This window comes from Priapulus caudatus, unplaced genomic scaffold, assembly GCF_000485595.1.
Source record: "Priapulus caudatus unplaced genomic scaffold, Priapulus_caudatus-5.0.1 Scaffold496, whole genome shotgun sequence".
Lineage (NCBI taxonomy): Eukaryota > Metazoa > Priapulida > Priapulimorpha > Priapulimorphida > Priapulidae > Priapulus > Priapulus caudatus.
The window spans coordinates 157,465-184,966 of NW_014577557.1; the positions used below are offsets into that span (position 1 = coordinate 157,465).

The 27,502-nt window shown below is 41.1% G+C and overlaps 3 protein-coding genes across 6 annotated transcripts; 2 read left to right on the forward strand and 1 right to left on the reverse strand.

Annotated features, from left to right (window-relative positions):
* The first annotated feature begins 2,174 nt into the window (after nucleotides 1-2,174).
* On the forward strand, nucleotides 2,175-11,251 carry LOC106811019 (fructose-2,6-bisphosphatase TIGAR-like). 4 transcript variants are annotated; one of them, XM_014814536.1, is made up of 7 exons: nucleotides 2,175-2,202; nucleotides 5,728-5,813; nucleotides 6,065-6,102; nucleotides 6,494-6,612; nucleotides 6,830-7,015; nucleotides 7,299-8,002; nucleotides 9,568-11,251. In XM_014814536.1, exons 2-7 carry the CDS (start codon nucleotides 5,782-5,784, stop codon nucleotides 9,884-9,886), a joined length of 1,398 nt encoding a protein of 465 aa, XP_014670022.1. In that variant the 5' UTR covers nucleotides 2,175-2,202; nucleotides 5,728-5,781; the 3' UTR covers nucleotides 9,887-11,251. The 4 variants fall into 4 exon arrangements, with proteins under 4 accessions (XP_014670022.1, XP_014670021.1, XP_014670023.1 ...); XM_014814535.1 differs by having other exon boundaries at nucleotides 2,190-2,263; XM_014814537.1 differs by having other exon boundaries at nucleotides 2,197-2,275.
* Nucleotides 11,252-11,468: 217 nt separating this feature from the next.
* On the reverse strand, nucleotides 11,469-15,953 carry LOC106811021 (oral cancer-overexpressed protein 1-like). The gene is made up of 6 exons (XM_014814539.1): nucleotides 15,794-15,953; nucleotides 14,675-14,780; nucleotides 14,348-14,436; nucleotides 13,374-13,491; nucleotides 12,723-12,880; nucleotides 11,469-12,238 (listed from the first exon to the last, which is right to left on the reverse strand). The coding sequence occupies exons 1-5, from the start codon at nucleotides 15,877-15,879 to the stop codon at nucleotides 12,815-12,817; spliced, it is 465 nt and encodes a 154-aa protein (XP_014670025.1). The 5' UTR covers nucleotides 15,880-15,953; the 3' UTR covers nucleotides 11,469-12,238; nucleotides 12,723-12,814.
* A 92-nt stretch (nucleotides 15,954-16,045) lies between these two features.
* LOC106811020 (WD repeat-containing protein 74-like) lies at nucleotides 16,046-26,434 on the forward strand. The gene is made up of 10 exons (XM_014814538.1): nucleotides 16,046-16,111; nucleotides 19,763-19,875; nucleotides 20,001-20,122; nucleotides 21,220-21,289; nucleotides 21,642-21,785; nucleotides 22,192-22,293; nucleotides 22,730-22,830; nucleotides 25,170-25,374; nucleotides 25,664-25,751; nucleotides 25,971-26,434. The coding sequence occupies exons 1-10, from the start codon at nucleotides 16,054-16,056 to the stop codon at nucleotides 26,312-26,314; spliced, it is 1,347 nt and encodes a 448-aa protein (XP_014670024.1). The 5' UTR covers nucleotides 16,046-16,053; the 3' UTR covers nucleotides 26,315-26,434.
* Nucleotides 26,435-27,502: the final 1,068 nt, after the last annotated feature.

The following is a 27,502-nucleotide window of genomic DNA, read 5'->3' on the forward strand; positions in this document are numbered from 1 at the left end:
CATTGATTGAAGTATGGGGGGGGGGGCACGATTGTTTCAGCGTGGTACTAAATCATTACTAAAATCACTACTAAATCACTACTAAAATGTAGGGTTGGTATTGCTGGACTATGAGAGAGCGACAGCAAAACTCTTTCGGGATATTGACAAAAAAGCTACAATCGGGAATGACACACGAGTGTGCTGCCAGGGAAAAATATACGTGTGAATTTCATTAGGATTTTCCATGGATTACCGTTCTATAATCCTACGGGTCGTTGGTCCTACGGGTCTACGTAGGCACGCCCGCACGCACGCGCGCAGGCACGCACGCGCGCAGGCACGCACGCACGCGCACACATGCACGCGCGCAGGAACACACGCAAGCACGCCCGCAGGCACACAGGCACGCACGCATGCACGCACGCACGCACGCGCGCAGGCACACACGCAAGCAGGCCCGCAGGCACACACGCAAGCACGCGCACAGGCACACACGTATATATACGCGCGGGCGGCGGCGCGCTTGATTGAATGCAATACAGTACAGTACACACATGCATGCTTAATGATAAACACTTGACAGCCACACCGTACCAGGAATTCTACCGCACCGTGGAACCGGCTGCCGCTAGCGGCAGAGGCCGAGCGAGATCGGCAAGGCGCGGGACCGACCTGGACAATCGATTTCCAGGGCGACTTTTGCTTTTGGGGTCGCCCCCGATATCATGTTTTCGGGGGCTCTTTTTGGCATTTCGGGGGCGAAATCGCCCGCCGCCCCCGTGTATTTTTTCCCCTGGTGTGATGGCTATCGCCGATCATCCCCCCCACTCCTCGGTACGGATTTACGCCCCTGGCAAGAGGGAATGCCAACCTTTACCTAACAATAATAAATTTCATGAAAGGTTATAAGTTTAGCATATACAGTGGATATAAGAGGATGCCATAAAGTTGAGTTAAAACAACCTCAGAACTCAGGGGTAGAATTTAACGTTTGAAACCACTCGCAATTTTTTTGCGAGTGGGTCAAATTTCAACTCGCAAAATCCGAAACACTCGCATTTTTAATATAATTATCTTTGTAGTAGTGTATAATATGCTAACACTTCAATAAAAAACGTTATCTTTTTAGTTACTTTATAAATGTTATATAATGTTGAGACGACTATATTAAACCAGGATACAAAGCATGAAGATAGAATACTCTCGGTAGCGGCCGATCACGCAAGGTTTATAATCCTTACTCAGTTTGTAGACAGTACGTGTTTATAATTTTGCAGAAATTTGTTGGTCTAGTTCTGTTATGACTTATGTTGACAACTTGTTACTTTTAAAATGCCTGGATATGTGATGTTGGATTTTGATAGTCATCACAACGGATTATGTCACTCGCACAAAAATGCAAGTGCTTATCATTTCTACTTGCAATTTCGGAAATCCACTCGCATTTTGCGAGTGTGTGAGCGTTAATTTCGAACCCTGGAACTATCATGATAATTTTTACTTTTACTTTTTAGTGAAGTGGGACTTAGGGCCCAAGGATAGAGAACATGTATCCCAATAAAACCAATGTGCCTAACCCTAACCCTAACCCTAATTCTAACCCTAACCATAACCCTAACCTATTATATTGATATAATATTATATTTATATTGATGTAAATGACATTGGTTTTATTGGGATACATGTTCTCTATCCTTGAACCGGACTTAGTACCTACATTACACATTTACACTTTAATATACAGTAATTGGATGACACACACCACCCTTAATACGGTTGTAACCAAAATAATAATATAGCTCGCTAGTTTTCTATCTATCCGCTGTGCCGATATAATTAAACATTAATGATTGCTATGTAACATTTTCAGCATTTAACATGAGTCAATTCCTCACATGCCCAACCCCGGCGGAGATCCATAATTCCATTCATTTTGTTCCAAATAATTCACCGAGTGAAAACTTAATAGTCTAACAATAGGTTTTATCATTTACAACTAGGTAATCATATTTGCACGATGCACAACCCGCATATCTTCAATGTGTAGTATAGTATACAAATAATAATTTAGCTACAACCGGAGGCATTTCAATTATTTTCAAAGAACTAGAAGATTCTCATGCTTACCGCCATGTTTGCCTTCGCGATGAGTCACGTCTCGCGAGAAAACCTAGTGGGCTGCAGTGGCCCGTGTACAAAAGAGCATCCACAACACTCGCCGTGGGTTTATAAGTCGTCACGGCTTCATTCATTCATTTAGTTCATCTAACATTAAAATTAGGTCTGCTTTGATGTGAGAGTAATGTGTGTTAATGTTAATGAGCAAGCTTAATGGTAACATGCAATATTTAAACGTGAAAGTGTTTGTTATATCTGCATTTGATTGTTCTGCAAAGAGCTGATTAATAACTTCTAAGTCTAGACCGTAGGCTAGACCGCACAGGCACTTCACAGTTCACTGTATTCAGCCACTTCACTTGACTTGCCACTTGGAACGTCTCAAAAAAAAAAAAATGTTGACACGAAATGTATGGCCCAAGGATAGAGAACATGGGTCCCAATAAAACCAATATGCCTATAAAACCTAACCCTAACCCTAATTCTAACCCTAACCCTAATCCTAACCCTAACCATAACCCTAACCAATTATATTGATATAATATTATATTTATATTGATGTAAATGACATTGGTTTTATTAGGACCCATGTTCTCTATCCTTGAACCGACCGAATGGCGAATAATTCTGTCCCATATAACCTTTTTTATATTTTGGTGTTGGTTATTGGGACAGAACGGGGCTCATTGAACTTTCGTGAGATCGCATGCAAAATGCATGCCCTGCGAATGCGGCCCATACGCCGCTATTGGCGCAAAAAAAAAACTACCGTTCCCTTCTACATGGCTTTACCTTGCTACTGATATGTGTATACATTCACATCAATCGTTATTCACTTCTTAAAAGATTGTTTTTCATAAACCCCGCTTCGTTCCACTTTCCTAAATTACATGGCCATTTACAAACAATCAGACCAATCAGAGCGAGTCTATCAGGCCTCCTGCAGCGCCACAGATACAAGCGAGAACCAGGCTATTGTAAGACTCGCTCTGATTGGTCTGATTGTTTGTAAATGGCGATGTAGTTTAGGAAAGGGGAACGAAGCGGGGTTTATGAAAAACAATCTTTTAAGAAGTGAATAACGATTGAAGTGAATGTATACACATATCAGTAGCAAGGTAAAGCCATGTAGAAGGGAACGGTAGGTTTTTTTTTCACGCCAATAGCGACGTACGGGCCGCATTCGCAGCGCATGCATTTTGCATGCGATCTCACGAAATTTCAATGAGCCTTGTTCTGTCCCAATAACCAACACCAAAATATAAAAAAGGTTATATGGGACAGAATTATTTGGTCTAACCATAACCCTAACCTATTATATTGATATTGATGTAAATGACATTGGTTTTATGGGGACCCATGTTCTCTATTCTTGAACCAAAGTCTTAAAGGGACAGTAGCCTCTAGGATTTTACTGCATACAACTGTACTTACTGTATAACAAATCGTCTATACCCACATGTATTTGTCACCAGATACTTAATTAATTATTTACACATCAACGCTACGAAATTTGAACGGCGCCATGACACCCGCGACCGTGCTGCCACCCTGAAAAAGTTGCGTATTTGCATTTTTATTTTGCAGGTAAATGACCGAGGGCTAATCACAAAAGTGCAATTATATTTATACCTAAATGCTATTTAACCGAACGATATTCATTTTAGGGCAAATTTATCCATATTATAACTGAAACTATATGTCGTTTATAAGATATTACAATCCTTTTGCTTTTAAATGAATAAATAAGAAATACCCTCGGTCTGTAGCCCTTGGCTGGAAAGTGGTTTTGCGCAACTTCTCAGATCGTGCGCTTTGAGTGGCGCCACCGTCGTTGTAATCAAACTGTAGTCGTTAGTTTTAAAACATTTTTTTTAAATATTTCTAATGGTGATTGAACCATGAAACTTTTTATGTAGCGCAATTATAACCTAAATTAGCTGAAAATAACCCTAGAACCTAGAGGCTACTGTTCCTTTAATGTTTCTCTACTCTATTTTGCCTATTATTGCCGATAATTACCCGTAAATGCGGGTCAAATGCTCATCCGCAACGGCCCAAGGATAGAGAACATGGGTCCCAATAAAACCAATGTGCCTAACCCAAACCCTAACCCTATTCCTAACAATAACCCTAACCATAACCCTAACCTATTATATTGATATAATATTATATTTATATTGATGTAAATGACATTGGTTTTATTGGGACCCATGTTCTCTATCCTTGAACCTACACAAGTACACCGCACGCCCGCCCTGTGCACAAACAACATGAATAAGAGAGTATCATATTTATGTTCTCTTCATATTCATGTCCTCAGAGTCTCTTACTGCGTGCGGTGTACATGTGTGTTGCAGATGAGCATTTGACCGGCATTTACGGGTAATTATCGGCAATAATAGCCGACATAGAGTAGAGAAACATTAAGAATTTGGTAGTAAATACATTTCGTGTTTACATTTTTTTTTTTTATTGAGACGTTCCAAGTGTCTTGTGGTAGACGACCTGAACCTGGTGCCGGTGTGGCTGTGTGGTATCGCTATATATACTAATAATACTATAGTATATAGGCTTGCCTAGCGTATAGCCCTTGACAATATCAAAGAGGGTATCTGTGGTGTGAACATATAATGATCATGAAACACGTCAACCTAGTCTTGCTCTCTTATCACTATTGCCATGCCACTGTCACGAGAAATATATGCAGTGCAATAGGCAGTTGTGTTTTTAATTGTACATATATGCTGTAACATCGCGAGGTTGTGCTGTGTTACTCATGGTAGCAATTAGTGACAACACCGTGGAATACCGATATACACACTAACATGTAATTACATGAGTGTGTAAATTAAGGTGCTTTGTTAAACCATTGACTTCAGGATAAATTATTTATCTGGTGAGGCCAAATTAAGGTGATTGTTTAAATGTCGTGGCTACGCGTCTGGTTACCGGACGCCTAGCTCCCAGGCTACACGTCCGGTCATCCATTTCTTACGTGAACCCAACTATATTTTCTTTCAGTAAAAAACACTATACAATAATTTTTTACCATATTATTACTTATGTTTAGGTATTTTATCCAAAAAATGTGTTTTCGTAACTTTTTTTTTCAAGATTTAAGATATTTATTTGTGCATAAGTCGTGTATATACAATTTACAGTGGCAAATAGGAAATATACATGTCATAGTTAATATCTAGTTTACGAAGGAAACACAGGAGTGTGAAAGAACCCGCAGGTAAATGTCTTTAAAACAATAGTAAATCCAGTAAAATCAACGATTTGAAAAGGGGCGTGGCCTTTAATCGTGACGTAGATTTGGGGCCTCACCATGAAATACAGTGATACACGTTATGCACCGGTACGGTTTTTGTTGTGCAGTTTAATAAATGTTAGATGTCTGTACAAAATTGACAACAAACAACGCAACGCACGCGTTTCCATGCAGCAATTTGTTGCTAACGCCTGATGATCTTGTCTGAAATGGATGTCCGGACGCGTAGCTTGGAAGCTGGGCGTCCGTTAACCGGACGCGTAGCCACTGTGTTGTTAAAATTGTAGCATCACATGTGTGTGTACATGTAATCAGCTATGTGCGCAATTTTCTATTTTTTACTGCTACAGATTCCAGTTGTTGTGTGAGCATCTGCTGGCACTGTGACTTTAACGTCAATAACGATGCTGGTGTTTGCTCTAACACTAGTCAGACAGTAAGTGCATCTGTGCATAAAACACATTTATCTAGTTTATTTCGAGGTTTCTCCTTAAAAGGACATGTGAGTGCATGTGTGTATGTTTGTGGATATGCACTTGCGTGTCCTGCATAAATGAATTGCAGACGTTATATAATATATAAAATTATGTAAAATGCTCAGTGCTTGTCAACTATGGAAACTTGCATTTTCAGCATACATGTTATTTCACATTTTCCTAATCTTTTTCGGAAACAATTTTGTTGCAGTGGAGAGACCGTCGCAAATAAAGACAGTATAATTCAAGGTATGTACCATCTTGAGGTACCTATAAACGTAACTCTGTTTATTTTCATGTTATACTTATATTAGATTAGCGAGTTCAAAATAGTACTGGAACTTGACCGAAAAGGTTTGGTTTCATTATATTATTAAATTGTTTTGTCCTATTACCATAATTACAAAGTAGCCAATGATTCACACATGCACACGCGCACACACACGCACGTGTGCACAAACTCATGCACACGCACACCCACACACATGCATACACACTGTAATAACTCATAATTATATATACATATACATATTAAATTTGTTTTATTATATCATATCCACAGACATTTATTATATAGCAAGAACTCTCTTGTGTTTATAATGTCGCTGCTTGTTTGTTCTTCTCTTCTTTGCCAATAAAGGACAATCGAACAGTCCTCTCTCAGAGCTGGGGCTGAATCAGGCTAAGCTAGTTGCTGAGAGGTTGAAAGATCAGGAGTTCACACATGTCCACAGCAGTGATCTTACACGTGCCACCCAGGTAACGTGTGCGAACATAACTACTGTTACTAACAATACAGGAATAATTAGTTATTTTCTGTCACATTATGTGCCAGTCCAATAATGCTATGTAAACACTGGCCGCTCGCCAGAGTATCCAGTAATCCGATTTTAATTCAAAATTATGGGGGAAAACTTAAAGATTTAATGTACAATGTTTGGTTATGAAATGAAATCGCGTTGGCTTCTCGCTTCAGACTGCCGAAGCCATCCTGACAGCAAACCCGCTGACGACGTGTAGCATCGTGAAGGATGCACGTCTGCGAGAGAGAAAATTTGGCAACATTGAGGGCAAGAGCTTCAAAGAGCTGAAGGTGGCTGCGCAGAGAGCTCAGCTGCCCATCCATGAATACATCCCGGAAGGAGCGGAGACCGTGCAGCAGGTAGGTGGCCGGTGATGGGTAGTCCACGGCGTGTTATTGTTGATCACCTAAGTGTGATCGCCCAAAAACTAACTGGTTCTGGACGTACAGCCACTTTGAGCACTTTTTCCGTTGCGCTGTGCAGGCAACGGAAACGTCTATTGTCCTTTCTGAAATCTGAGTGAATCGTGAAGTCACTAGACCATGCGCTGAAAGTCAGACAACATGTTACGGAAACCGTTGTCGACCAAATCCCACTTCGGTAAAGCCGTCTTCACCTCCCTTTACCGTCACATTTTTGCAGATGAGGGAGCGTGCGGTAGAATTTTTCCGCAGTCTGTGCCAAAGCATTGTCGCGAGCGCGTTGAGCAAGGACAGCTCAGCAGAGGGCAGCACCGCGTCGGACAGCTTCAAGCGCCAGCACTCGGGGAGCTGCTGCGAACAGGAGTGGTCCCCACCGGGCATCGAACGCTCGCGAACAGAAAAGAAACGCTCGCGAACCGATGATAGCTGTGATCTAGACAATTGGCCGCAGCAGCAGCAGCAGCGGTGCGCGAGTCCGAGCAACCGCGGGGGCGAGCGCCCCCTGGCGGCGGCCGAACAGAAGAACTGCGCCGTGGCGGCCGAACAGAAGAACTGCGCCGTGGCGGCGAGCGCGAACCACGTCAGCACGAGCAACCATGGCAACGAGAACGCGCACAGTTCCGTAACAACCGGCAGAACGGCGTACGCGTTCCAAGCCTCGACGTCGGTGCGAGACGGCGCCCGCACGGCGACGGCGGCGCCATCTACGTGCGTCTTCACGCTCGACGACAGCGGCGACGAGACGGCGGCGGCGCCGGAGTCGCACCTCGTGCGCACGTGCGAGAACCTGACGCTGTGCGTGACGGACGCGCAGCAGTCGTCACCGCTGCTCGCCAGGATAGTGGCGCCCTCGCGATCGCCAGCGACGAGCCTGTCGCAGATGAACGCGTGTCCGAACGTGTCGCTGTTTTCCGAGGGGAATGCGTAAGTGTTGCGCGCGGCTCGCTCTGATGCGCGCGGAGGCTCCCGGGGTGCCCGGTAGTCGCATGACCTAGCCGTCGAAGTTCTACGAGACGTCCGCTGTCCGGAACTCGTTTCTAGAAACGTCACTAGTCTAATATAATATATTCTAATGATAACTACTGTATACGCTGTATATTTCGCAGCGGTTTAATTTTTGCGAATTTCAAGAAAGCGTCCCCGACCGCGAAAATAACAACACACAAATAATTCATACCGAATAATTCATAATTCACCGACCGCGAAATTAACCACTCGCGAAATTGACCGGTAAGTCTGAATTCGCAAAAATATCTGTACGCGAAAAATATGGCGTATACAGTAGTTTAAGTTGTCTACGAGTCTAATTTGTCATACTTTTTGGAGTGAACTATGGTGCACAGGCTATAAGTCTGTAGTGTATATCATTAACTTGTGTAAAGGAAATGATTGGCACTCAGTGATTTCATGTCAGCACATGGCACCTGTGCCTACATGTCAGTGCATTATGGACAAGCTTTCTCATTCCTACGTCTTGGCCATGCTTATAGCATTGCCCCAGCATATCGCTGCCCCGTGATTATAATCTTCATGTCAGCACACGTTACTTGTGCTTACATTTTAGTGCATTATTGGCGTGCTTACACATTTTTCCTGTCATGGCCATGCTTAGATGTCAGTATATCACAGCCTGTGATTACAATTCACATGGCAGGACATTCCCTGTGCTTACGTCAGTGTGTCATGGCCATGCCTGCATTCTCCTACTCTAATCTTCAAATTTAAACGGCAATAGGTTTAGTCTGCGATGAGAGAACAATCATTTCTCTCAATACTGCATTTACCAATGTTGCTGTCGGTATGCACACTGAAACTGAGAATTAGACATTTTAAATGAAATGTGTTTTTGATCGCACACCTCTAAAAGCTGCCTGGCCCACTAGATTTTTTCATAATTTATTTTAACCAATTTGGACAAGAGCACCCTCGCCTACAGTGTTTCATGCTGTTCAGCTTGTTCCTCATCTAATTCCTGCATATAAAAACCATCAGAAATCCATCTAACTAGCAGGGGTGCACCGCGCCAGATTGTAGGAGCTAATGGGTACACTTATCCTTTAGCAGGATATATTTATAAATCTAGACCATTCTCAGGGATTTTTTAAGGTCAGCATACCATTACATTGCACCGTGTCTCGCGCATCTATACCAGATTTCTCACATTCCCTGGTACATGCTGTCACCCCTGGACGCGCTAGGATACTAAGGAAACATCTCATTCTTGAAAGATGTATCGACGTTCCCAACTGTTACAACACTAGCCCGATCTATGCAGTAACTTAATGTAGTAAAATCGCTACTGTTATTTATTGTTGTTTATTTATTGCAATTTACAAAGGTGGCGAATGCCAGTGGTAGCCCTGTGATCTATGCCAACACTCTCTCGCTCCCCCCCCCCTCCTCTCCTTCCCTCCCTCCCTCTCTCTCATTCGTTCTCTTCTCTTCTCTTTGTTTCTTTTCTTAACTCGTTCTCTCTCTCGCGTCCGCAGCATTCACCGAGTCTCCAGCTGCGACTCGAACTCGATCGACGACTACGACATTCCCCAGCTGGCGGCCAACGTCCTCGTCACCTCGCACGGCGGCTTCCTGCGCGAATTCATACGCCACCTGGTGGACGCGCTGCGCTGCGAGTGTCCGGGCGGGCGGCGCGCCGCACTGCGCACGAGCCCCAATACCGGGATCAGCAAGTTCGTCGTGAGCATGGCGCGCGACGGGCTGCCGTCGCATGCCACCTGCGTGACGCTGCACGACAAGGAGCATCTGACGACGGCCGGTGTCAGCTACACGAACAGCGTGTTCGCCGTGTGAATCGCGTGTTTTTTCCGCGCGTGAGTCGCGTGTTCTGGTTTTGCGGGGCACGTGCTTAAGAGTGTGAGCCACGTGTTCTTGTCGTGTGAGTCGCGTGTTTCCGCGTGAGTCACGTGTTCTCGTCGTGTAAGTCACGTGTTTTGCGCGTGGGTCACGTGTTCTCATCGTGTGAGCCATGTGTTTACAGTGTGGGTCACGTGTTTACTATGTGAATCACGTGTTCTCATCGTGTGAGACTGTGAGTCACATCTTTACAGTGTGAGCCACGCGTTTACAGTGTCGGCCACATATTTACAGTGTGAGCATTGTGTTCTCACTGTGACCTTGGGGGTTTACTAGGTGAGTACCATAGGTATTCCATCTGTTTCCCATGTGAGCTGCCTGGTTCGGATGTTCATTGTGAGCCATGTGTTCACTGCGTGGCCTGCATTCGTGCATTTTTCTATGATGCGATGTGTACATGAAGTTCGTTGGGATGGTTCAGACATTTATTTACGGCCATTTACATATTGGTACCGCTGCTCGGTGAATAATTCCATAAAGCAGCGAGAGTGAAGCTACCTACATGTATGGCACTACCAGCACTACCAGTTGTTGTACTGGGTGAAATTGCTTGCATAGAGTTACCATAACTTAGTACTTTTGTACTGTGGGGAAGTACAGCTATGTACATAGTGTTACTGTCGTTTGATGAGTGTTGAATGTGTGTAAGGTGCATAGTTTGTACCAGTTCATAGTGCATTTATAATTATATGAGGTGAAAGTGCAGCTCTCTACCTATTGATTAGTGTGAGAAGAGTGCTCACCAATTACAATAACTGTAAACAGCATGGTTCCGCATACTGCATGCCAGCACCAGGTTGCTGTGTCCTACAGTATACCAACACGTACCTACAAAGTGTTTTGTGAGTAGCAATGTTAGCCTTAACCCTCAAAATGAGAAGTCGGCCGACCCTTAGAAATCTTACTGCTTCTAACAGTAATTATGTGTATAAAAGCAGTCGTCGTTAAAGCTGTAGTAGTGGTTGTTATTTTGCCATTATTCCAAACCAGACAGTGCCGTTTCCTCGAAACAAGCAATGTATAGTTATCAAACAGGTTTGATGCAATTCTGTCCAGCATATAGCGTCGGCTGTGATTTTATTTGTTAAACTTTTGAAGTTTAAGCTGAACTTGAGACGATAAGAGATGTTTATAATATTAGGTTTAATTTGCTTGTGAATCTCATCAGTGCGCACGTCACAACGATCACACTGTTTCGCATCGATTATCAATAACAAATGTATGCGACAGAAGTTACGTCGACTTAAATTAATTGTTCGAAATGAGCGCAAGTGTTCTGTTAATAAAATTTCCCATAATACATGTAAGCTGTTATTTGTTGCACTGTCTAATCTAAAACCTTTTTATATGGCATGCAGTGCCTAGCGAGGAAGTACAAATGTTCAGTGTAAAAGCACAACACTACAGCAATACTTACCTACACAGTTCAGCGGCATACAGTAAACGTGCTGTTTACCTGTGTACTCCTTTTATAAATGCAACAAACGTACACCGTTATTTTAGTACATTAACATTAGAGTCAAGTTCTGTGAATCTTACTTTAGTTTATTGTCCTTGCAAACCAAGCTTGCTTTCTCATTTTTTAACATTTCCCCATTTCTCTTATGCTGAATCCCTATTTTCAGAATACACAATGGTTACAATGTATTTCATGGCTATTATAGAAATCAGGGAGATCTTAGTATACATACAAAAATAGCCTGAAATCTAAAATACATCATTCATATGTAGCTTATATAAAACCATTTGAGAATGATAAGAAAACACAGTTACACTTTCAACCAACTGGTTCTTTGTGACCAGCTGTTAAATTTTTTTAAATTTAAATACTGATAGTATAGTTTCCCAACGATGCATATTGTACATGCGCATGTATTCACAACCAATAAAAAAAAGCATTTTATATAACACCAATCAATATTTTACAATATCATTATCTGTAGAAAATTCTGTCATCAATAATTTTAGGCAAATTTACCATAATATATGCAATTTGCTGCTACTTTAATCTCACTATACGTAGAAGTCCACAAAACTCGCCTACATCTATAGAAACCTATGTGATCAATATTTTTAGACAAATTCAACATAATATATATTATGCAATTTGCTATTACTTTAATCACTATAGCAGCATTGCATTAGTTGCATTTCTTTTCTGTATCCATGATGCATTCGCATGTGGCAACAACTATCCAGCATAGCCCCACCTTGAAAGCAACACAATCTCCCAACTTCGTCCAAATTTCACGATGGAAGAGAATTAAGCCGGACGGCAGAACCTTCGACCTGTGATCAAAAATTATTGGTGCTAGACAAAAAATCAAGCAACTACAGCCTAGCAGACTCCATAGACTTTTGGGCCGTGCAGCCTTGAATTTGGTTTTCTGTTTATGTTCCTGGCAGTGTATTTCAGGGATCAGATCATTAGGGACAGAAACTGTTGTATCACTTGTTGCAGCTTAAAAAATGCATAAACCAACCACAAAAAAAGTTTAAAAAAAAATATTTGTCATTCACCAGACATGCACCAGGCCAATAAAAAGACAGGACGAAATGCAATTTTTTAATAAAATACACAAAAAACTGAATCTGAACAACACCTTGGCTTGCTCAAATCGTAGCAAGGCTATTTCCATACTTCCTACAATGTTTTAATCATGCTTAGTGCAACACGCATTGCAAGGAACACTGGTGACCTCTGTCCCGGTGTTAAAATGACCGTCTCTGTCACTCTGTGGGAACAAAACAACCAAATGACAAGTTTACTCACGTGTGATGCCAAGGAGGGCTTCTTGCAGGCCAGTCCTAGATGCCTTCACCAACATTCCTCCCCCTTCCTCCTCTGTTCCTCTATCTCATTGATTAAAACGCATACGATGGCTCCTCGTCATCGTCTATCGTACAACTGACGTTCAGCAGTGAGCATACCTTAGCGGAGGAAACAAGCTTTAGTAATAAAAAACGGTGGCATCGGCACTCTCGACTCACACACAGACCTCAGAAACTTTCACAGGGATGCCTAAGTAGGTGTTGTTTCTCAAAGAGCTTATAATTTACTTCGTGTTCGTGTGAGTTATCTTCATGTAACGTTCATAATTTTAGACAAATCTACTTTGCAAGTCAGTCTATGGTTGGTAGGTATGATAGACGTTGAATCTTGTAAACACCATGTGACCCAAGGTTAAATGACTTCGAGAACTTATCATATATTCCTAGAGATGGTTGACCCTTTGAAAATTACTACACGAAAGCTATGATTATACAGCAAATAAGAAAACGTCCATAGCAACTGTACTGGTGGCAGTAGCCACCATATATCTGATACCAAACCACCATTCATATCCATTTGCATATTTACTACTTTTTTGTGACTAGTGTTAAACACGGGCCATGCACTTCCTTACCTATGACATTTACATACCTGCTTGTATTTGGCTCTTATTTTCTCCAAGTCCTCAAAGAAACTGTCGTACTGGAGATCACTGAGAGGAAAGTTGTCAACCATCTCTATTAGATCGCACAAAGCCTTGATCTTTCGTCTGTAAAAGATTGAATTGAGAGCTTTCTAGGTTACCTGCTCTAAAATATGTACACTCACAAGGTAGAGGCAATGTTGGGGCAACACTAAGGCCATAATAAAAATATCGTTTGTTTGCCCTCACCCGACCGACACGGCAAAAATGGGCCGGCTCAAAAAATGTTATTGATCTTTCCCATTTTTTTTTTACAAATGGTATCACTGTACATTATATAAATCTGTAGGCAATACATTATATGTACCAAGCAAAACAAACATTCAACATAAAAGGTATTTCCACACAAGCACACCCAAACATGTAGACACCATGCTGAATTTGTAAAAAGACCCCCCTTAAAAAAGCCTACCTACTAGTACCTACCAAACTTTTCAGCCTGGATCGGGTGAGGGCAAAGAAAGATTTTTTTAATTGCGGCCTAATTACTGGGTGCCTTTTATTTTTTGCCAATTAAGGAATTTGAACAATCTCCCGACCGTTTTCATATTTTCCTGACCATTACAATACTTACTCACACTGCTTGGCCAACATAGTGTTTCTAGTTGGCTAACATGTCCTAAAACACTCATACATCATTAATGTGACTCAAATATGCAAAGACAATTACAAGACAACAGGCGTTATCCATGCAAGCATAGTTCCACTAATTATAGGTTACCCTTAAATGCTACCATATGTTCAGATCACACCGATTTAGGATTTTGGGGATAGTTTATCTATACAGATGTAGTTTAATTGGCTCCATAGAAATTACCATAATATGTATGTAATTACAAATAACAAATATCTTTGGGCATGCTTTGGACAAATAAATATGGGAAAAAAGTATAAATTAAGGGTGGATTTGTTCATGATGTACCTGTGTTTACTCCTGTCCTTTTCATCATCAAATGAAATTGTTTCAAACAGAGTAAGATAAGATATAGCAAATCCATGTATGTATCCAACCTACAACAGAAGAGCAATCATATGTTACTGCGAGAGGTAGAAACTAACTTTTTAATCCTGGAGTCCCAAAAGCATCTAAGGCCTCAAAACAGGATTCCTACGTTTAAGAATAAAAATATACAATACTACACAAATGAATTAATGACTGAATGCAGCTCTTGTATTTAATTCAAGGGTTGCAGCTACATGGACGTTCACCGTTAACTGTTCACATGACACACAGAACAACTTTGTTTACCTTCTTTCCTATTATGATACCCTGTTTCTTCCCAGCCGTGAAGCCATCCCTGTAGCCTTGAGCTAGGCCTTGCTGGTACCCCTCACTGTAACCCACTTGCTGAGACCTGCAAGCAGAACAACATGACATCAAAATACACAGAATTTGTATCGTATCCCCACCGCTAAGGAGCATTTCATTAATAATACTTAATATACGAAAACGTGGTCACCATACAAAACACGATCAATATGTTCATTTATATTTCGGACATGTCTGAGACTTCAACCTTCCATCATATAGTTCTTCGCTAAACTTCAATGTCATGTATTGTACGATGTTGTGTATGTATTGCACAACCTATTTTTGTACATGTATATAGGATATTATGCGAGATATCATGCTAGCATGCACTGAGAATGCTAGAATTTGACTCATGTACTCAGCGTCTCAGGGCTGTCAACATTGGGTGATAGGTGAGAGTGAGATGCAAGGGAGCAAAGCGACCGAGGGGGGGGGAAGGGGGTTTTCCCCCTCCCACGGTAAGGAGCTTTTGCATTTTATAACTTCAATTTGTGCAATTTGGTGCATTCTAAAGTGACTGTTTTCAGATATTGTAAGATTTTTTTTGCTGTGCGTGAGATATTTCAGCGTTTTATTCATGAAGAGATAGATATTCATGCGTGAGATATCTCAGCATTTGTTTGCTGTGCGTGAGATATTGTAAGACAGCGTGAGAGCGTGAGATTTGGTCAAAATGCGTGAGTCTCACGGTCAATGCGTGAGAGTTAGCAGCCCTGGCGTCTCCAACATTGTTCGACACATTCATATACTGACTGTATAGCCATGTGGTTGTGACATGTTGTTACATGATGTTATTATATTAATAATATGACGCAAAAGCGCACGAAAGGCGTACGTAACATCACTTTCATTTCGTGGCATAGCTCTACAGCACAGACTGTCTCTACGCCAAATGCGTACATATTCTTAAGGCAGAGCGAAAAGCTGAACAGCTGTGACGTGAGAATCTAGACACTAACACTAGTAACAGTAACACGTCACTTGTACTTTGTAGTTGTACTGTCACTACTGACACTGTACTGTAGTCTGTACATTGACAGCAACTCTCCTACATACCGGTCTTCTCCTAGCAATATATTGTCAAATATCTCGTTAATATCAGGTGCAGCTGGAGTGGCAGAAATTGCACTGGGTGAAGCCATAGTAATCGCTTGCTCATGGATAATTACACATCTATCACATACCAGATCTAAACCAGAACAAAAAAGAACAATACTATTACCAAACATGCACGATGTTAGTAGTGGCGCCACCTAGTAATATTAATTAGTATCCTTTCTCATTGGCACTAGAGATGCCGCCACAGGTTACTCAAAATGGCACCGTCCATGAGTTACAACGTGTTTGTTGGAGCTGCCACTGGTCTTTTAAAGGGTAGGGTGTACGCGTGAAGCTACGGTTAAAATAGGTAGTTAAACGGGAAGACTGCAGTAAAAATAAACTTTCCTCTTCTCGCAATTTTACCATTTAGTCTACAATGTCCAAACGTGTCTTTGCTTTGGTTCACAGTGACACTGTCACTGACGCTCATACTCATACTTAGTCATAGTCATAGTCATGGTCATAGACATAGGTTCTTACTCTTAAGTTCTTAACCCAACCAGGCTCACGTGTCAACTCGGTACGTGTGGCGAGTTGACGCGTCTGGAGATCGGTGAGCTCGGTTCGTGAGACGAGTTGACGCGTCTGGAGATCGGTGAGCTCGGTTCGTGAGAAGAGTTTACCCTCCTGGAGATCGGGGAGCTCGCCTCGTTGGCTAACTAGTGTACTATTACTAACTGTAATATCTCGCGAACGATTTTAGTTACATTTCTAAAATTCTAGATACATATAAACACATGTCTTAGCTATGGTTTCTGTGAATTTTGAGTATATTAAAGCACATAATATTTTATAAACACATGTCTTAGCTATGGTTTCTGTGAATTTTGAGTTTATTGAAGCACAAATAGTTTAATTAATTACCAGAAATATACGTACGCGCGGTATCGTCATAGGCTAATATACGCCCGGCTATGTGCAGTAGGAAGAAACCATAACTGAGACATGTGTTTATATGTGCTTCATATACTCAAAATTTACAGAAACCATAGCTAAGACATGTGTTTATATGTATCTAGAATTTTAGAAATGTAACTCAAATCGTTTGCGAGATATTAGAGTTGGGGCGTGTGAAACATCTCACGAGTTAGCCGGCGAGGCGAGTTCACCGATCTCTAGGAGGGTCAACTCATCCCACGAACCGAGCTCACCGATCTCCAGACGCGTCAACTCACTCAACTGCGTACCGAGTTGGCAGGTGAACCGAGTGGACCGGACACCGTGTGACTAACGTCAATATACAGCCTGACATCCATCCATTGGAGAATCGTGTACCTCTACAAAAACTACCGAACAATTACGTATATCTCGAATAAAATGATCATCTAAGCATTTCTGCCTTGTTTTGTATCAAGTATAACCTTCACCTTATAGTATTCCAGCGTTGTTATTAAAACTAATACCTCAGTTCGCTGTGCAGCAGGCTTTCAGATTTGAAAAGTACAGGAGGACTACTAATGACTCCCTTAGGACACCATAGGGGGTCTTTTCACGCTCCATAATCACACCCTTAAGAGGCATGATGGAGAGCTCCACTAAAAAACAAAACCCTAAAAGGGATGATGGAGAGCTCCTTGAGGGCTCTCCATCATGCCTCTTGGGGTGTGATGATGGAATCATGACCAATCCTCAGTCTAGAGTGAAATCCAAAACGAAAATTGGGATGTCATGTCAATCTACTGATTATCATTCATATTCATTCAATGGCTTCGTCAGGATTACATTCTTTTCATCCAGCAACCCAACACTAGCACACAGATTATTAAAAGAATTGATCGGATGTAAAAATAAACTTGTTTTAATTATTCTGATTTCCATCCCTAGAGATTCTAATCCATGTACCTGCATATTTCAGCACAAAATATCATCACAATCCATCAACAAACTAGCCAAATTACTTGTACGTAGTAGCCACGTATGTAGCCCCTCCAGCCCTATACGACTGTTTCACGTTGGCAGAAAACCACTTCTCGCCACGTATAGTAGAAAACGAGCAGGTAACTTGTGGCTACCGTATAGGTACCTGTATTTGGATGCTGTTGTTTAGTTGTATTTATATATATATATAAACCAGAGGGTAGTAACCAGACCTGTACCTCTGCCATACGCTCAGTTACTTAAACACCACAAATTGTTGTGTGTTGCTAACCTTTTTGTACCCCCCTACTTTGAGAACTCTATGGAGCGCTATTTCAAGATAATAGACATACTTTTGGTGTGCGATTTCAACCACTTTTATGAGGCGCGATGATGCGCGCACCATGGCACAATTTCGGGTGCGCGGTGGAGCGCGAGCGCGATCGCGATCGCGCCCCTTAAAAATGAAAGCCTGGTGCAGTGTAAATTTCAAGAGCCGAACCAAAATTTCAACCAACCACCAACCGCCATGTTTCCACTGCGCATGCTTTTAGATCGGAACGCGGAAAACCTGAAATGACATAACATACCATAGCGTTGCAACTCGCGTTGGCGCGAGCATAAATAAGGATCATATACTCGTATATATATATAAATATTAAAACATTGAAAACCAGGAAACATCAATCTACAACAACTTAATAATTATCATTGCGAAGATATGTACTTGCATTGTGTTTAGATCTACGCACTGTGAAAATCAGGTCCATTGCCGATTTTAGTCACACCGAACATGCCGGACATGGCGGCTTTCTTGTTGTGTTCATCAAATTAATCTCAGAAAATACGGCATAACTCGATAAATAAGTAGCGCCCAGTTACCGCGAGCAAGCCAGAGGTTTATAGATTCGTTTGAGCTATTACATGTGACGCTAGCTGTGTCGATGTTTGGATACCGAGCCAACTACACGTTTTTATGGGCAAGAATTTGAAACGGTATTCTAACCCTAGCAATACCGTTTTTTGGAGCTAATAGGGTCTATGTCCTCCAGAGTACTGCCCTAACGTACCCTGGGTACGGCCGGTATACCGGACCTTATGGGCGTCACTGACAGACTGTCAGTGATGAGTGAGTTGTTGCACCTTGTTGACAATCTTGATGCACATTAATCATTGGCTGTGCCTTAAATCCCTATATAAATGCAAACAATTACATCACTTCACGATACCTGAACGTTAGTTTTGAAAACAAAAACTAGACATGATGCATAAATATAAAACTGACAGTGTCATTCCTGAACCTCAGTCTCGCTCATCGTCTCTGTCTATGCTGGTTTATTCTGCTATATCTGATAAATATCTTATGTTATGATAAAGAATAACTGAGGAGGTGCTCAGAATGAGGAAAGAACCCCCTTTCCAAAAGTTCCTTATATAAGGTCATGAACTGTTATGCTTTGACCAGCTAATTGGCAAGTCGAGCCACGGACACTTTTTGAAGTCAGTATTGAGTGTTACTATATTAGTATAGAGAAATTAATCAATGTTATGTCCCCTCTTTTGGGCCCACCTTCCACAGTTGATGGCAGCTGAAATAGCTGAATTAAACTATATTTAAACTATGCAATATTGAGTGCATATATGATGTTGTTGTTGTTTTCGGTTTCTTTATTTTATACTGGACTCAAGGGTTTAAATCCACATCAGTAGAACCCACTCCAGGAATCTGGCTCGGTCCAGTTTTGGCAGCTCTCACGCTTGCCATATCCATTCACAATATTTCTGTGGTTATTTTCAAGTATATCTCTGAAGAATAGCTGCATATTCCTATATTTTCAGTGCTGCCTAGACTATATAGTAGCATAGTAGGCTACCCTATCATATACAATACTATAGAATTAGGAAACTGGGTTCAGCGGGTATGAATCAAGTTGGGCAGTCGGAGAACGGCACTTCAGAGTTGCAGTTGTAAATGATGTTTGAAACTCATTCTGCTAGTATTATTTTCTACAACAATCTTGACTTGCTCATTCCATGCCTTAATTTAAATATGCTTTATTTCTTTAGGTGTAAATTTCACACAACAGAAAGTTGATAACCTGAACACTGTGCAGAACCTGGGCAATGCAAAGGAACAAGAGATAGAAGTGATGTGCTGGGGAGATTCTGAACAAAGTCAGGTAATATATCTCACCAACTGCATCATAATTAAATAACTATTTAGGGTCTACCAATTAATTTGATACTGCATTGAATCTTTTAAAATGATGTATGTGTCATTCTCTGCTATTCTCTGTCTTTCTAGATATGCTTTGGATCTAAAAACCGAATGGTCAAGTGTTGGGACAGTGAACATAGAAGTTTCACAAATATTTTGGAAGCCAAAGGTGGCACAGGGGCTATGCGAGGTCTGGCAAAACTGGATAAGTATGTCTATTTATGGAATAATGGAGGTCTTGTTAGCTCACCTTGACATCGTCAAGATGAGCTATTGCTATGGGTCGTCGTCCGTCGTACGTCCGTCCGTCTGTCCTTCTGTCAACATTTGGCTACGGTCAACGATAACTCAGGAACCGTTTGACCCACGTTTGAAATTGGGTATAGTTGTTACTGCTATGGGAGAGGTTTGAACGTCCTATTTTGGAGCACGCCAGTCGACGTACTTTCGAGCCACGGCAATTTTTTGGCAAAAATGGAAATTGCCATTAGTCAGTTCAGGTTCAACGGATTTTGCTCATTTTTGGTATGTGAATGAATAAGGGCTGGTCCCAAAACGTATTACAGGGGTTTTGATATTTTAAAAAAAATTATGCAAATTAGGTAGGTTTTGGCAATTATATAGCATATTATATAGACACTCAGATAACAGTCTGTGGTGTCACACTCGTCTGGTTCGTTTTACAAGATTTCATTGACAATATCTTTAATGCAAAATTGGTATTTCCTCTCCACCCTGCCGATAAAACATCTATATTAGAGTAAAGTTTTACAAAACATGTCGGAACGCAGCATAACCTATTTATTTCGAACGCAGTGCCTAAATCTGAATATTATAAAAACGTTACCATCTTGCTAGGGTTATTTGGGGGGGGGGGGTTGCGATTTTGTAGTACATGTGTTTAATACTAGAAAGTAGTTATTTTATGCTAAGAACAATGAAGGAATGAATTAGAAGTCTAATTAATACCTTTAGTATAGTACCACTAAATACTGTTAAAACTGTGGTGGCTAAACTGCCCCCCCCCCACTCGGTGCACTTGTTCCCATTCACTCATTTGTGCCCTTTTTGTGGTGAGCTACAGTGTCATTGACACTTTCATTTTGTAAGAGGGAATGTCGCAAAGATCATATACGCAAAATTGTCCCAATTCAATAGTATTTCTATCCATCTGTCTGAAATGTGTTATTTTATAATGATTTCGTTTTTATATGTGTATCTGTAGGTATCCTGTATGAAAGGAGATAGTAGACAATTGTAATTTGCTCCAGCTCAAATTATGTCATCCCATTCTTCTTCATTTCAGTAATATCATCACATGTGTAGAATCTGGACAGGTGACAGTATGGGATACTGCTCTTGAGGAAGTAGAAAAGGTGTACTATACAAATCATCATTTATAAAACTAACTGAGACGTTGCCGTGTGTCAGTGATACATACATATTTAATTAGATCTAAGTGTTCTGGTGTCTAATTACTATTTTTCTTCATTTAATCGATACTATGTTACAAAAATATAGTGTATTCTGAATTTGGTATTGTTAGATGATGGGGTTGAACCAATAATCTTTTATATAATGGGAAGTTACAGGAATTAATAGTAGTATAGTTCATCTTCATTGTGTTGCCCCTTGAAGGCGAGTGTGGGAAATGTGCTACAGTTTAGTCTATGTATATTTTGTCTCTGGGTATTGACAATCTCTTTCTTTATATCTATCTCTGTATAGGTGAAATTTGAGGTTGGTGGTGATGTGTGTAAAATGCGCCACAATGCCCACCAGTCAAATCAGATTGCCACTGGCGGAAAGGAGAATGAGCTGAAGATTTGGGACCTAACAAACAGTAGTGTTCCTTTGTTTACCGCCAAAAACGTAAGAGCAATTCCTATCCTGTGAGGGCAGTGGTGGTAGAGTGGATAGCAGACTTGACTTCACGATGTAAGGTCTTGGGTTTAAGTCCCACCGTGGTCACTGCCGGTGTACCCTTGAGCAAGATACTATCCGGGTTCGCATTAGCTGATACCTGCTGTAGAAATAAGTTGATCTCGCTGGGGTTAACACTTAACAACCTCACCCACTTAACAGCGAATATCTTTGCTGGGCAAAGCATGACGCAGCAACCAAAGCAACACAGTTGCAGAGACCGTATGCTTCTTGAGAGTCAAACGGGGAATACGTAGTGCTATACGTAATCAGCATTCTTGACAAAACAGAAACAATCATTTGTTTCCCAGAGGATATATACACTACTACACTGTTATATGTGCTTCTCATTCAGGTTCCACACGACTTTCTTAACTTACGAGTGCCTGTCTGGATCACAGATATGCAGTTTGTACCCGATAGTGAAAAGATTATCACGTGCACAGGCTACCATCAGGTGTGTATCGTATATATTGTGGGTTATATACCTCCGGTTTTTCCACAGGAGTTTTAGAAGACATGTCAGGCAATCGGGCAATTCATCTATTAGAGTCAGTTATGCATGTCGTACGCAGCCTCAGTACACAGATAGTTTGAACAGTTCGGAGACGTATAGATCAAGCTGTTTAAACACAACATGACTGCACTGGGATTGGCAAAAGGAAACACAGTTTAAAATTAAGACATTTCGGAGGATTTATAAATGTTGCAATTTAGCTTCATCTTTAAAGGCATGTCGGATTTGATATGCTTTAAATGCCTGTGGAGAACACTGGACCTTTATTCGTTTTAGTGTGTCACACTTCTTCTCATCTACTCCTGATAATGGTTGTGATTTATTTAATCACAGTTTATTTTATTTATTAATTGATAATAATTTATTGTATTAATAGGTGCGGATGTACGACCCGAGCACGCCACAGAGGAGGCCCGTGATCAATGTAGAATTTGATGAATATCCTATTGTATCCATGTCGCTTACAGCTAATGGAAGGTATGTACTGTGCTTGTATGCGTGCGTGCATGAGTGAGTTGGTGCGTGCGTGCGTGAGTGAGTTAGTGCGTGCGTGCATGCATGGCTTAGGTTGGACAAGCTTGTATTTTTTCATACGTTATTCCTCCCTATTGTTTCTCACTCAGAAAGAAATCTTCTCATCCTCTTTTTAAACAAGGAGAGCGAATATAACCTTGCCTTTGTATAATAATAATAAGTACATAACTAGCAGATGAATGAATCCGCTGCTCCAATACTAATAATAATAGTACATAATCATTAATAAATAATGTATAATTGTTAATAATATATTTACTACCAATGAGCAGTAATAATAATAATAATAATAATGATAAGTGGCTATAATTCCTCTGTAATAATAATATGGGATACCTATAATTGTAGACTAATAATAATAGGTATAATTGTAATAATAATAATCAATAGCAAGTAATAATTAATTAATACATCAATAATAATCATAATTGGTATTAAGTGTATAATGAATAATAATATAATGAATAATAATAAAATAATATAACATAATAATAATGGATTATAATTGTAATAATAATCACATAATGGCAGTCTGTGGATAATAATAATTTTAAATAATGAATAAATAATGGGTATTAATTGTCAATATATATTAATGAGCAGTGAGTAATGAATGCAATAATATAATCTTCAGTTATGAAATAATGGTATAGATATATGTGATAATATAATAATCCCTGCGCAGTATATAACAAGAGCTAAATATATACCTAGAGTAGATACAACGCGGAAAAAACGGGAAAATAGTGCTATTTCACGATCACATTCATTCTACTTTGCGCTGCGAGTCTATATATAATTTCATCGTGGCTTATCTGCATTAAGCCAGAATTCTTTGCTCTCTAAAACAACCGACCAACCGCTTTGTCAATACGATACTCCTAGGCGGAATATCGCTCCTAAACCTCCCTCCCACATGCCAACGCCGCTCGAATCCACTTCTCGTCTCCCCATGCCTTCACTCGCGCGCTATGCGGTTGCTTCGTGGAGAATGTTCTGGTCTTTTCCGCCATAATTTTACATGATAATGATTTTCGGGATTGCAGTCTGTGCAGGGTGGAGGTGACTTTCCGGTGCGCTTGCGGCATCGCCCTATGCCCTTTACTCTCCCATTATCTTTCCTAGCTCACCGCTCAATGCGCCGTCGATGCAATGAGTGGCCGGCGCATCATGTTTTTTTAATTAAGTCTCCTACACGCAGTCTAGTAAGAGTACCAAATTTTGGCGATGTGACGATTCAATTATCAGCGCTCCCAAGCGGTCACGTATAGCTGCACCTCACTGCGAACGTGCGGAAACCGATAGCCGAAATGCTTTAGACGCGTGAGCCAAGGATGGGGCGACAGGTGAAGTGGATTCGAGGCTGGGCGTTTTGCATGGCGCGAGGGCGAGGTTTAGGAGCCCGATATCTCCGCCTTAGGAGTATCGTGATTGACAAGCGGTGTGGTCTTGTTCTTAGCAGAGCCAAGCAATTCTACTTAATGCGGCAATACATGAAATTATTATAGACTCGCAGCGCTAACAGTATGTAATAATTGTGTCACGTGATCAATAGTCTATCTTTCCCGTTTTTCCCACTTGTCACTCTAGGTATTATTAGCTCTTTGATAATAATAATAAATAAAATTAATAACTGGCTATAATTGTAATGAACTAATAATATACTAGAATAATAATAACTAATAATAATATAAGCAGTATACTAATAATAATAATTAGTAATAATAATACATAAGTATTATATTACTTGATTGCTGCTCTTTGGCGCTCTGCCACTCAATGCTCTCATAGTGTTGCTGAGGGAAGGAATAGTGCCCGAGCGGTAGCGAGGGCACTATTCCTTCCCAAAGCAACACTATGAGAGCATAGTGCCCCCAACAGCAGGCATTAATGTTTTTAGTGCATCACATGACTATGCAATCTACTTTTCATGCGTATATACCTTCTTTGTACTCCATAATTTGCCGGTGCATTCGATGTAACAAAACACTCGACACAAACACAATCGCCATTAATTCCAAAATCTTGCGTGGCGCCCAGACGCAGGAGATTCGTGACGTAAACACAATGCGTTATAATAACAATGCGTCGCGCAACCGATAGTGCCCGCTAAGGCGGGCACTATCTCTTCATAATGCCTGCTGCGTTATCCAATGAGATTGCAGCGATTCATCACGTCATGCACTAATAATAATTAATAGTATAATTGTAATAGTAATAGTGACAATCGTCATTGTGGTGAATATGAACCTCAAAAATAATTCGAAACCGTCCCGTTACAGTTCGGTCGTGGTCGGGAATGCACGAGGTAACATGGCGCTCGTGGACCTGCGTCACACTGGTCGCGTTGTCCAGCAGTACAAGGGAGCCATCGCCGGCAGCCTGCGCTGCGTGCACTGCCACCCGACAGAGCCACTGGTTGCATCGTGCGGCCTCGACCGATTCCTGCGCATTCACGACGTGAACACGAAGAAGCTGCTACACAAGGTGAGAGGGACGTCAGCGGGGTGGCGAGGGAGAGATGCGAGGGGGAGAGTGGTGGCTTCCTACTCGCAACGCTCACGCTCAACCTGCTCCGTGACCCATAGTGTTCAGGCCTCTGGCATCATCTTGTGACATGGATCGAGTGTTATTCTGTAAATGTTTTTTTTACGACAACCTGTAGTGGCATTGTACGGCTGATTAGCCACGTTAATTTGTGCATACGTTTGTAATTAATTATTTATTTTTATTTTTATTAATGGTATAATTATTACAGCTACATATCTCGTTTTAGGTCTACCTGAAGTCCAAATTAAACTGCTTGCTATTTAGTAGTGCAGCCGATCGAGATACAGTTGACGAACTAGAACCTTCAGCGATAGGTAAGCTATACTTCTCCAGTAAGCTTTCCTTTGAGATTACATTTATCATTTATAGGTGTAGAGCAGCATTTGAAATAAAGCTTAACTACGACTAGAATTGCAAAAGGAAGTGACAGATAAACAAAACTACTCTAATGGACTATAACAAAAGCTAAAAAAAAGCCGGTAAACTACTTCCACTTCTGACCGTGTTGTCATGGTGACATGTTACTGCCATAGGTGAGGCAAAGCCCGTGACCCAAGCAGAGGTCAGCAATGAGGTCGACGACGATGACCTCTGGGACACAATGCCTGTAATCACCGAGCGACCGCAGGGCATAGATGGAACAGTCGGCCCGACGACGGCCGAGACGAAATGCGCAGCCGCGGCGAAGGGCGGGATAAAGAAGAGAGTCCATCAACGCAGTGATGACAGCTCCGAAAGCAGCAGCGGCGAAGAGCAGGAAGAACTTGTTGCTAGCAAAGCGAAAACGAAGCCACGCAGGAGTGCAGAAAAGAAGAAGAATAAGAAGAAGCTGATTAAGACAAAACCAAAGACGCTTAAAGCTCAAAAGGTTGCATGAGACGTGGGAATCGGAAATCGGAATCTTATGCTGTCTCACTAAATCTTGTATATAATAACTTTTTTGCTATACGTGATGGCATTTCGAATGTATAATATATAATAAAGATTTAAGATTTTGCAAAACTATGCTTTGTTTAGTTGCTTTTACCGATGGTAATATTATTTGAACATCTCTCATAGTTGTAAAGGCAACGTAACCTGTACGAAACAACTACAAATTATCCGAAAACTTGGTGTAATGCATACCCACAGATGTTACAGCAGTTAGAACTTAATTAGTACTCAATAAACAGATAAATTGCCCTAAGATACAACGCATGTCATATATGGTTGTAATCCCCATAAATAGTTTGTCTTAGTAGTTACTGGTGTCTTCCCTATTGAATCTGGCTCATTACTGGAATCAGCAGTGATATCTAGTTAATTTCACCGACAGGTGGTGCTGAGTGCAGGGATACTTGTCTGGATAACAAGAAAACCAACTCACTTCCAAGGAAAATTCCTTGAACTAATGAAATATGAACCTTGCTTAGAATGTTTAAATTAATTAAGTTGTTAAAGAAATCTATTAGTGGGGCAGATATGTAACAAAAATAGGTCGAAATGTTCACATCTGGCAGAAAGTGAAATTTTGCATACAGGGGTATTTTGACATGCTGAGTTCGAAAATTGAATATTACTATCTTGGGTTCTAAATTACCTGTGGCGCTGAAATTTAGTACACAAGGGCATTTCGTCATATGCAGGGTTTAAATAATGAATTAATTTGCAAATGTCTGACAAACCATATTGGCAAGCCATTTAATTCCAATATGCGCCACATGAAGAAAAATTGAACGATTACGATCTTGGGTTCTAAATGGACCTGCGGCCCGCATGAAATTTGGTACACAAGAGCATTTTGGACATGCTGGTTCAATAAACGCCGATTGCATTGCACATGCTCTGTGACAAACACATATGGCAGCATTTTGAATTCCAGTATGGCCGGACATGACGAACATTGAACCATTACTATCTTGGGTTCTAAATGACCTGCCGCGGCGCTGAAATTTGGTACACCAAGCAGCATTTTGCCATGCGCTGAGTTCAATAATGAATTGATTGATATGTCTGACAAACCATAAATGCGCAGCGCATTCTTAAAATTCCAGTATGGCCCGACATGGACGAAATGCTGAAAATC

Coding starts and splice junctions, on each gene's coding strand:
- LOC106811019 (XM_014814536.1), top strand. CDS start 5,782: ATGCTGGTGTTTGCTCTAACACTAGTCAGACA. Junction 5,814..6,064: donor GCTCTAACACTAGTCAGACA/GTAAGTGCATCT, acceptor ATTTTGTTGCAG/TGGAGAGACCGTCGCAAATA. Junction 6,613..6,829: donor ATCTTACACGTGCCACCCAG/GTAACGTGTGCG, acceptor TTCTCGCTTCAG/ACTGCCGAAGCCATCCTGAC.
- LOC106811021 (XM_014814539.1), bottom strand. CDS start 15,879: ATGGCTTCACCCAGTGCAATTTCTGCCACTCCAGCTGCACCTGATATT. Junction 14,781..15,793: donor ATATTGCTAGGAGAAGACCG/GTATGTAGGAGA, acceptor TTCTGCTTGCAG/GTCTCAGCAAGTGGGTTACA. Junction 13,492..14,347: donor AAGGACAGGAGTAAACACAG/GTACATCATGAA, acceptor AATCTTTTACAG/ACGAAAGATCAAGGCTTTGT.
- LOC106811020 (XM_014814538.1), top strand. CDS start 16,054: ATGGCACCGTCCATGAGTTACAACGTGTTTGTTGGAGCTGCCACTGGT. Junction 16,112..19,762: donor TGCCACTGGTCTTTTAAAGG/GTAGGGTGTACG, acceptor TTATTTCTTTAG/GTGTAAATTTCACACAACAG. Junction 21,786..22,191: donor CTTTGTTTACCGCCAAAAAC/GTAAGAGCAATT, acceptor CTTCTCATTCAG/GTTCCACACGACTTTCTTAA.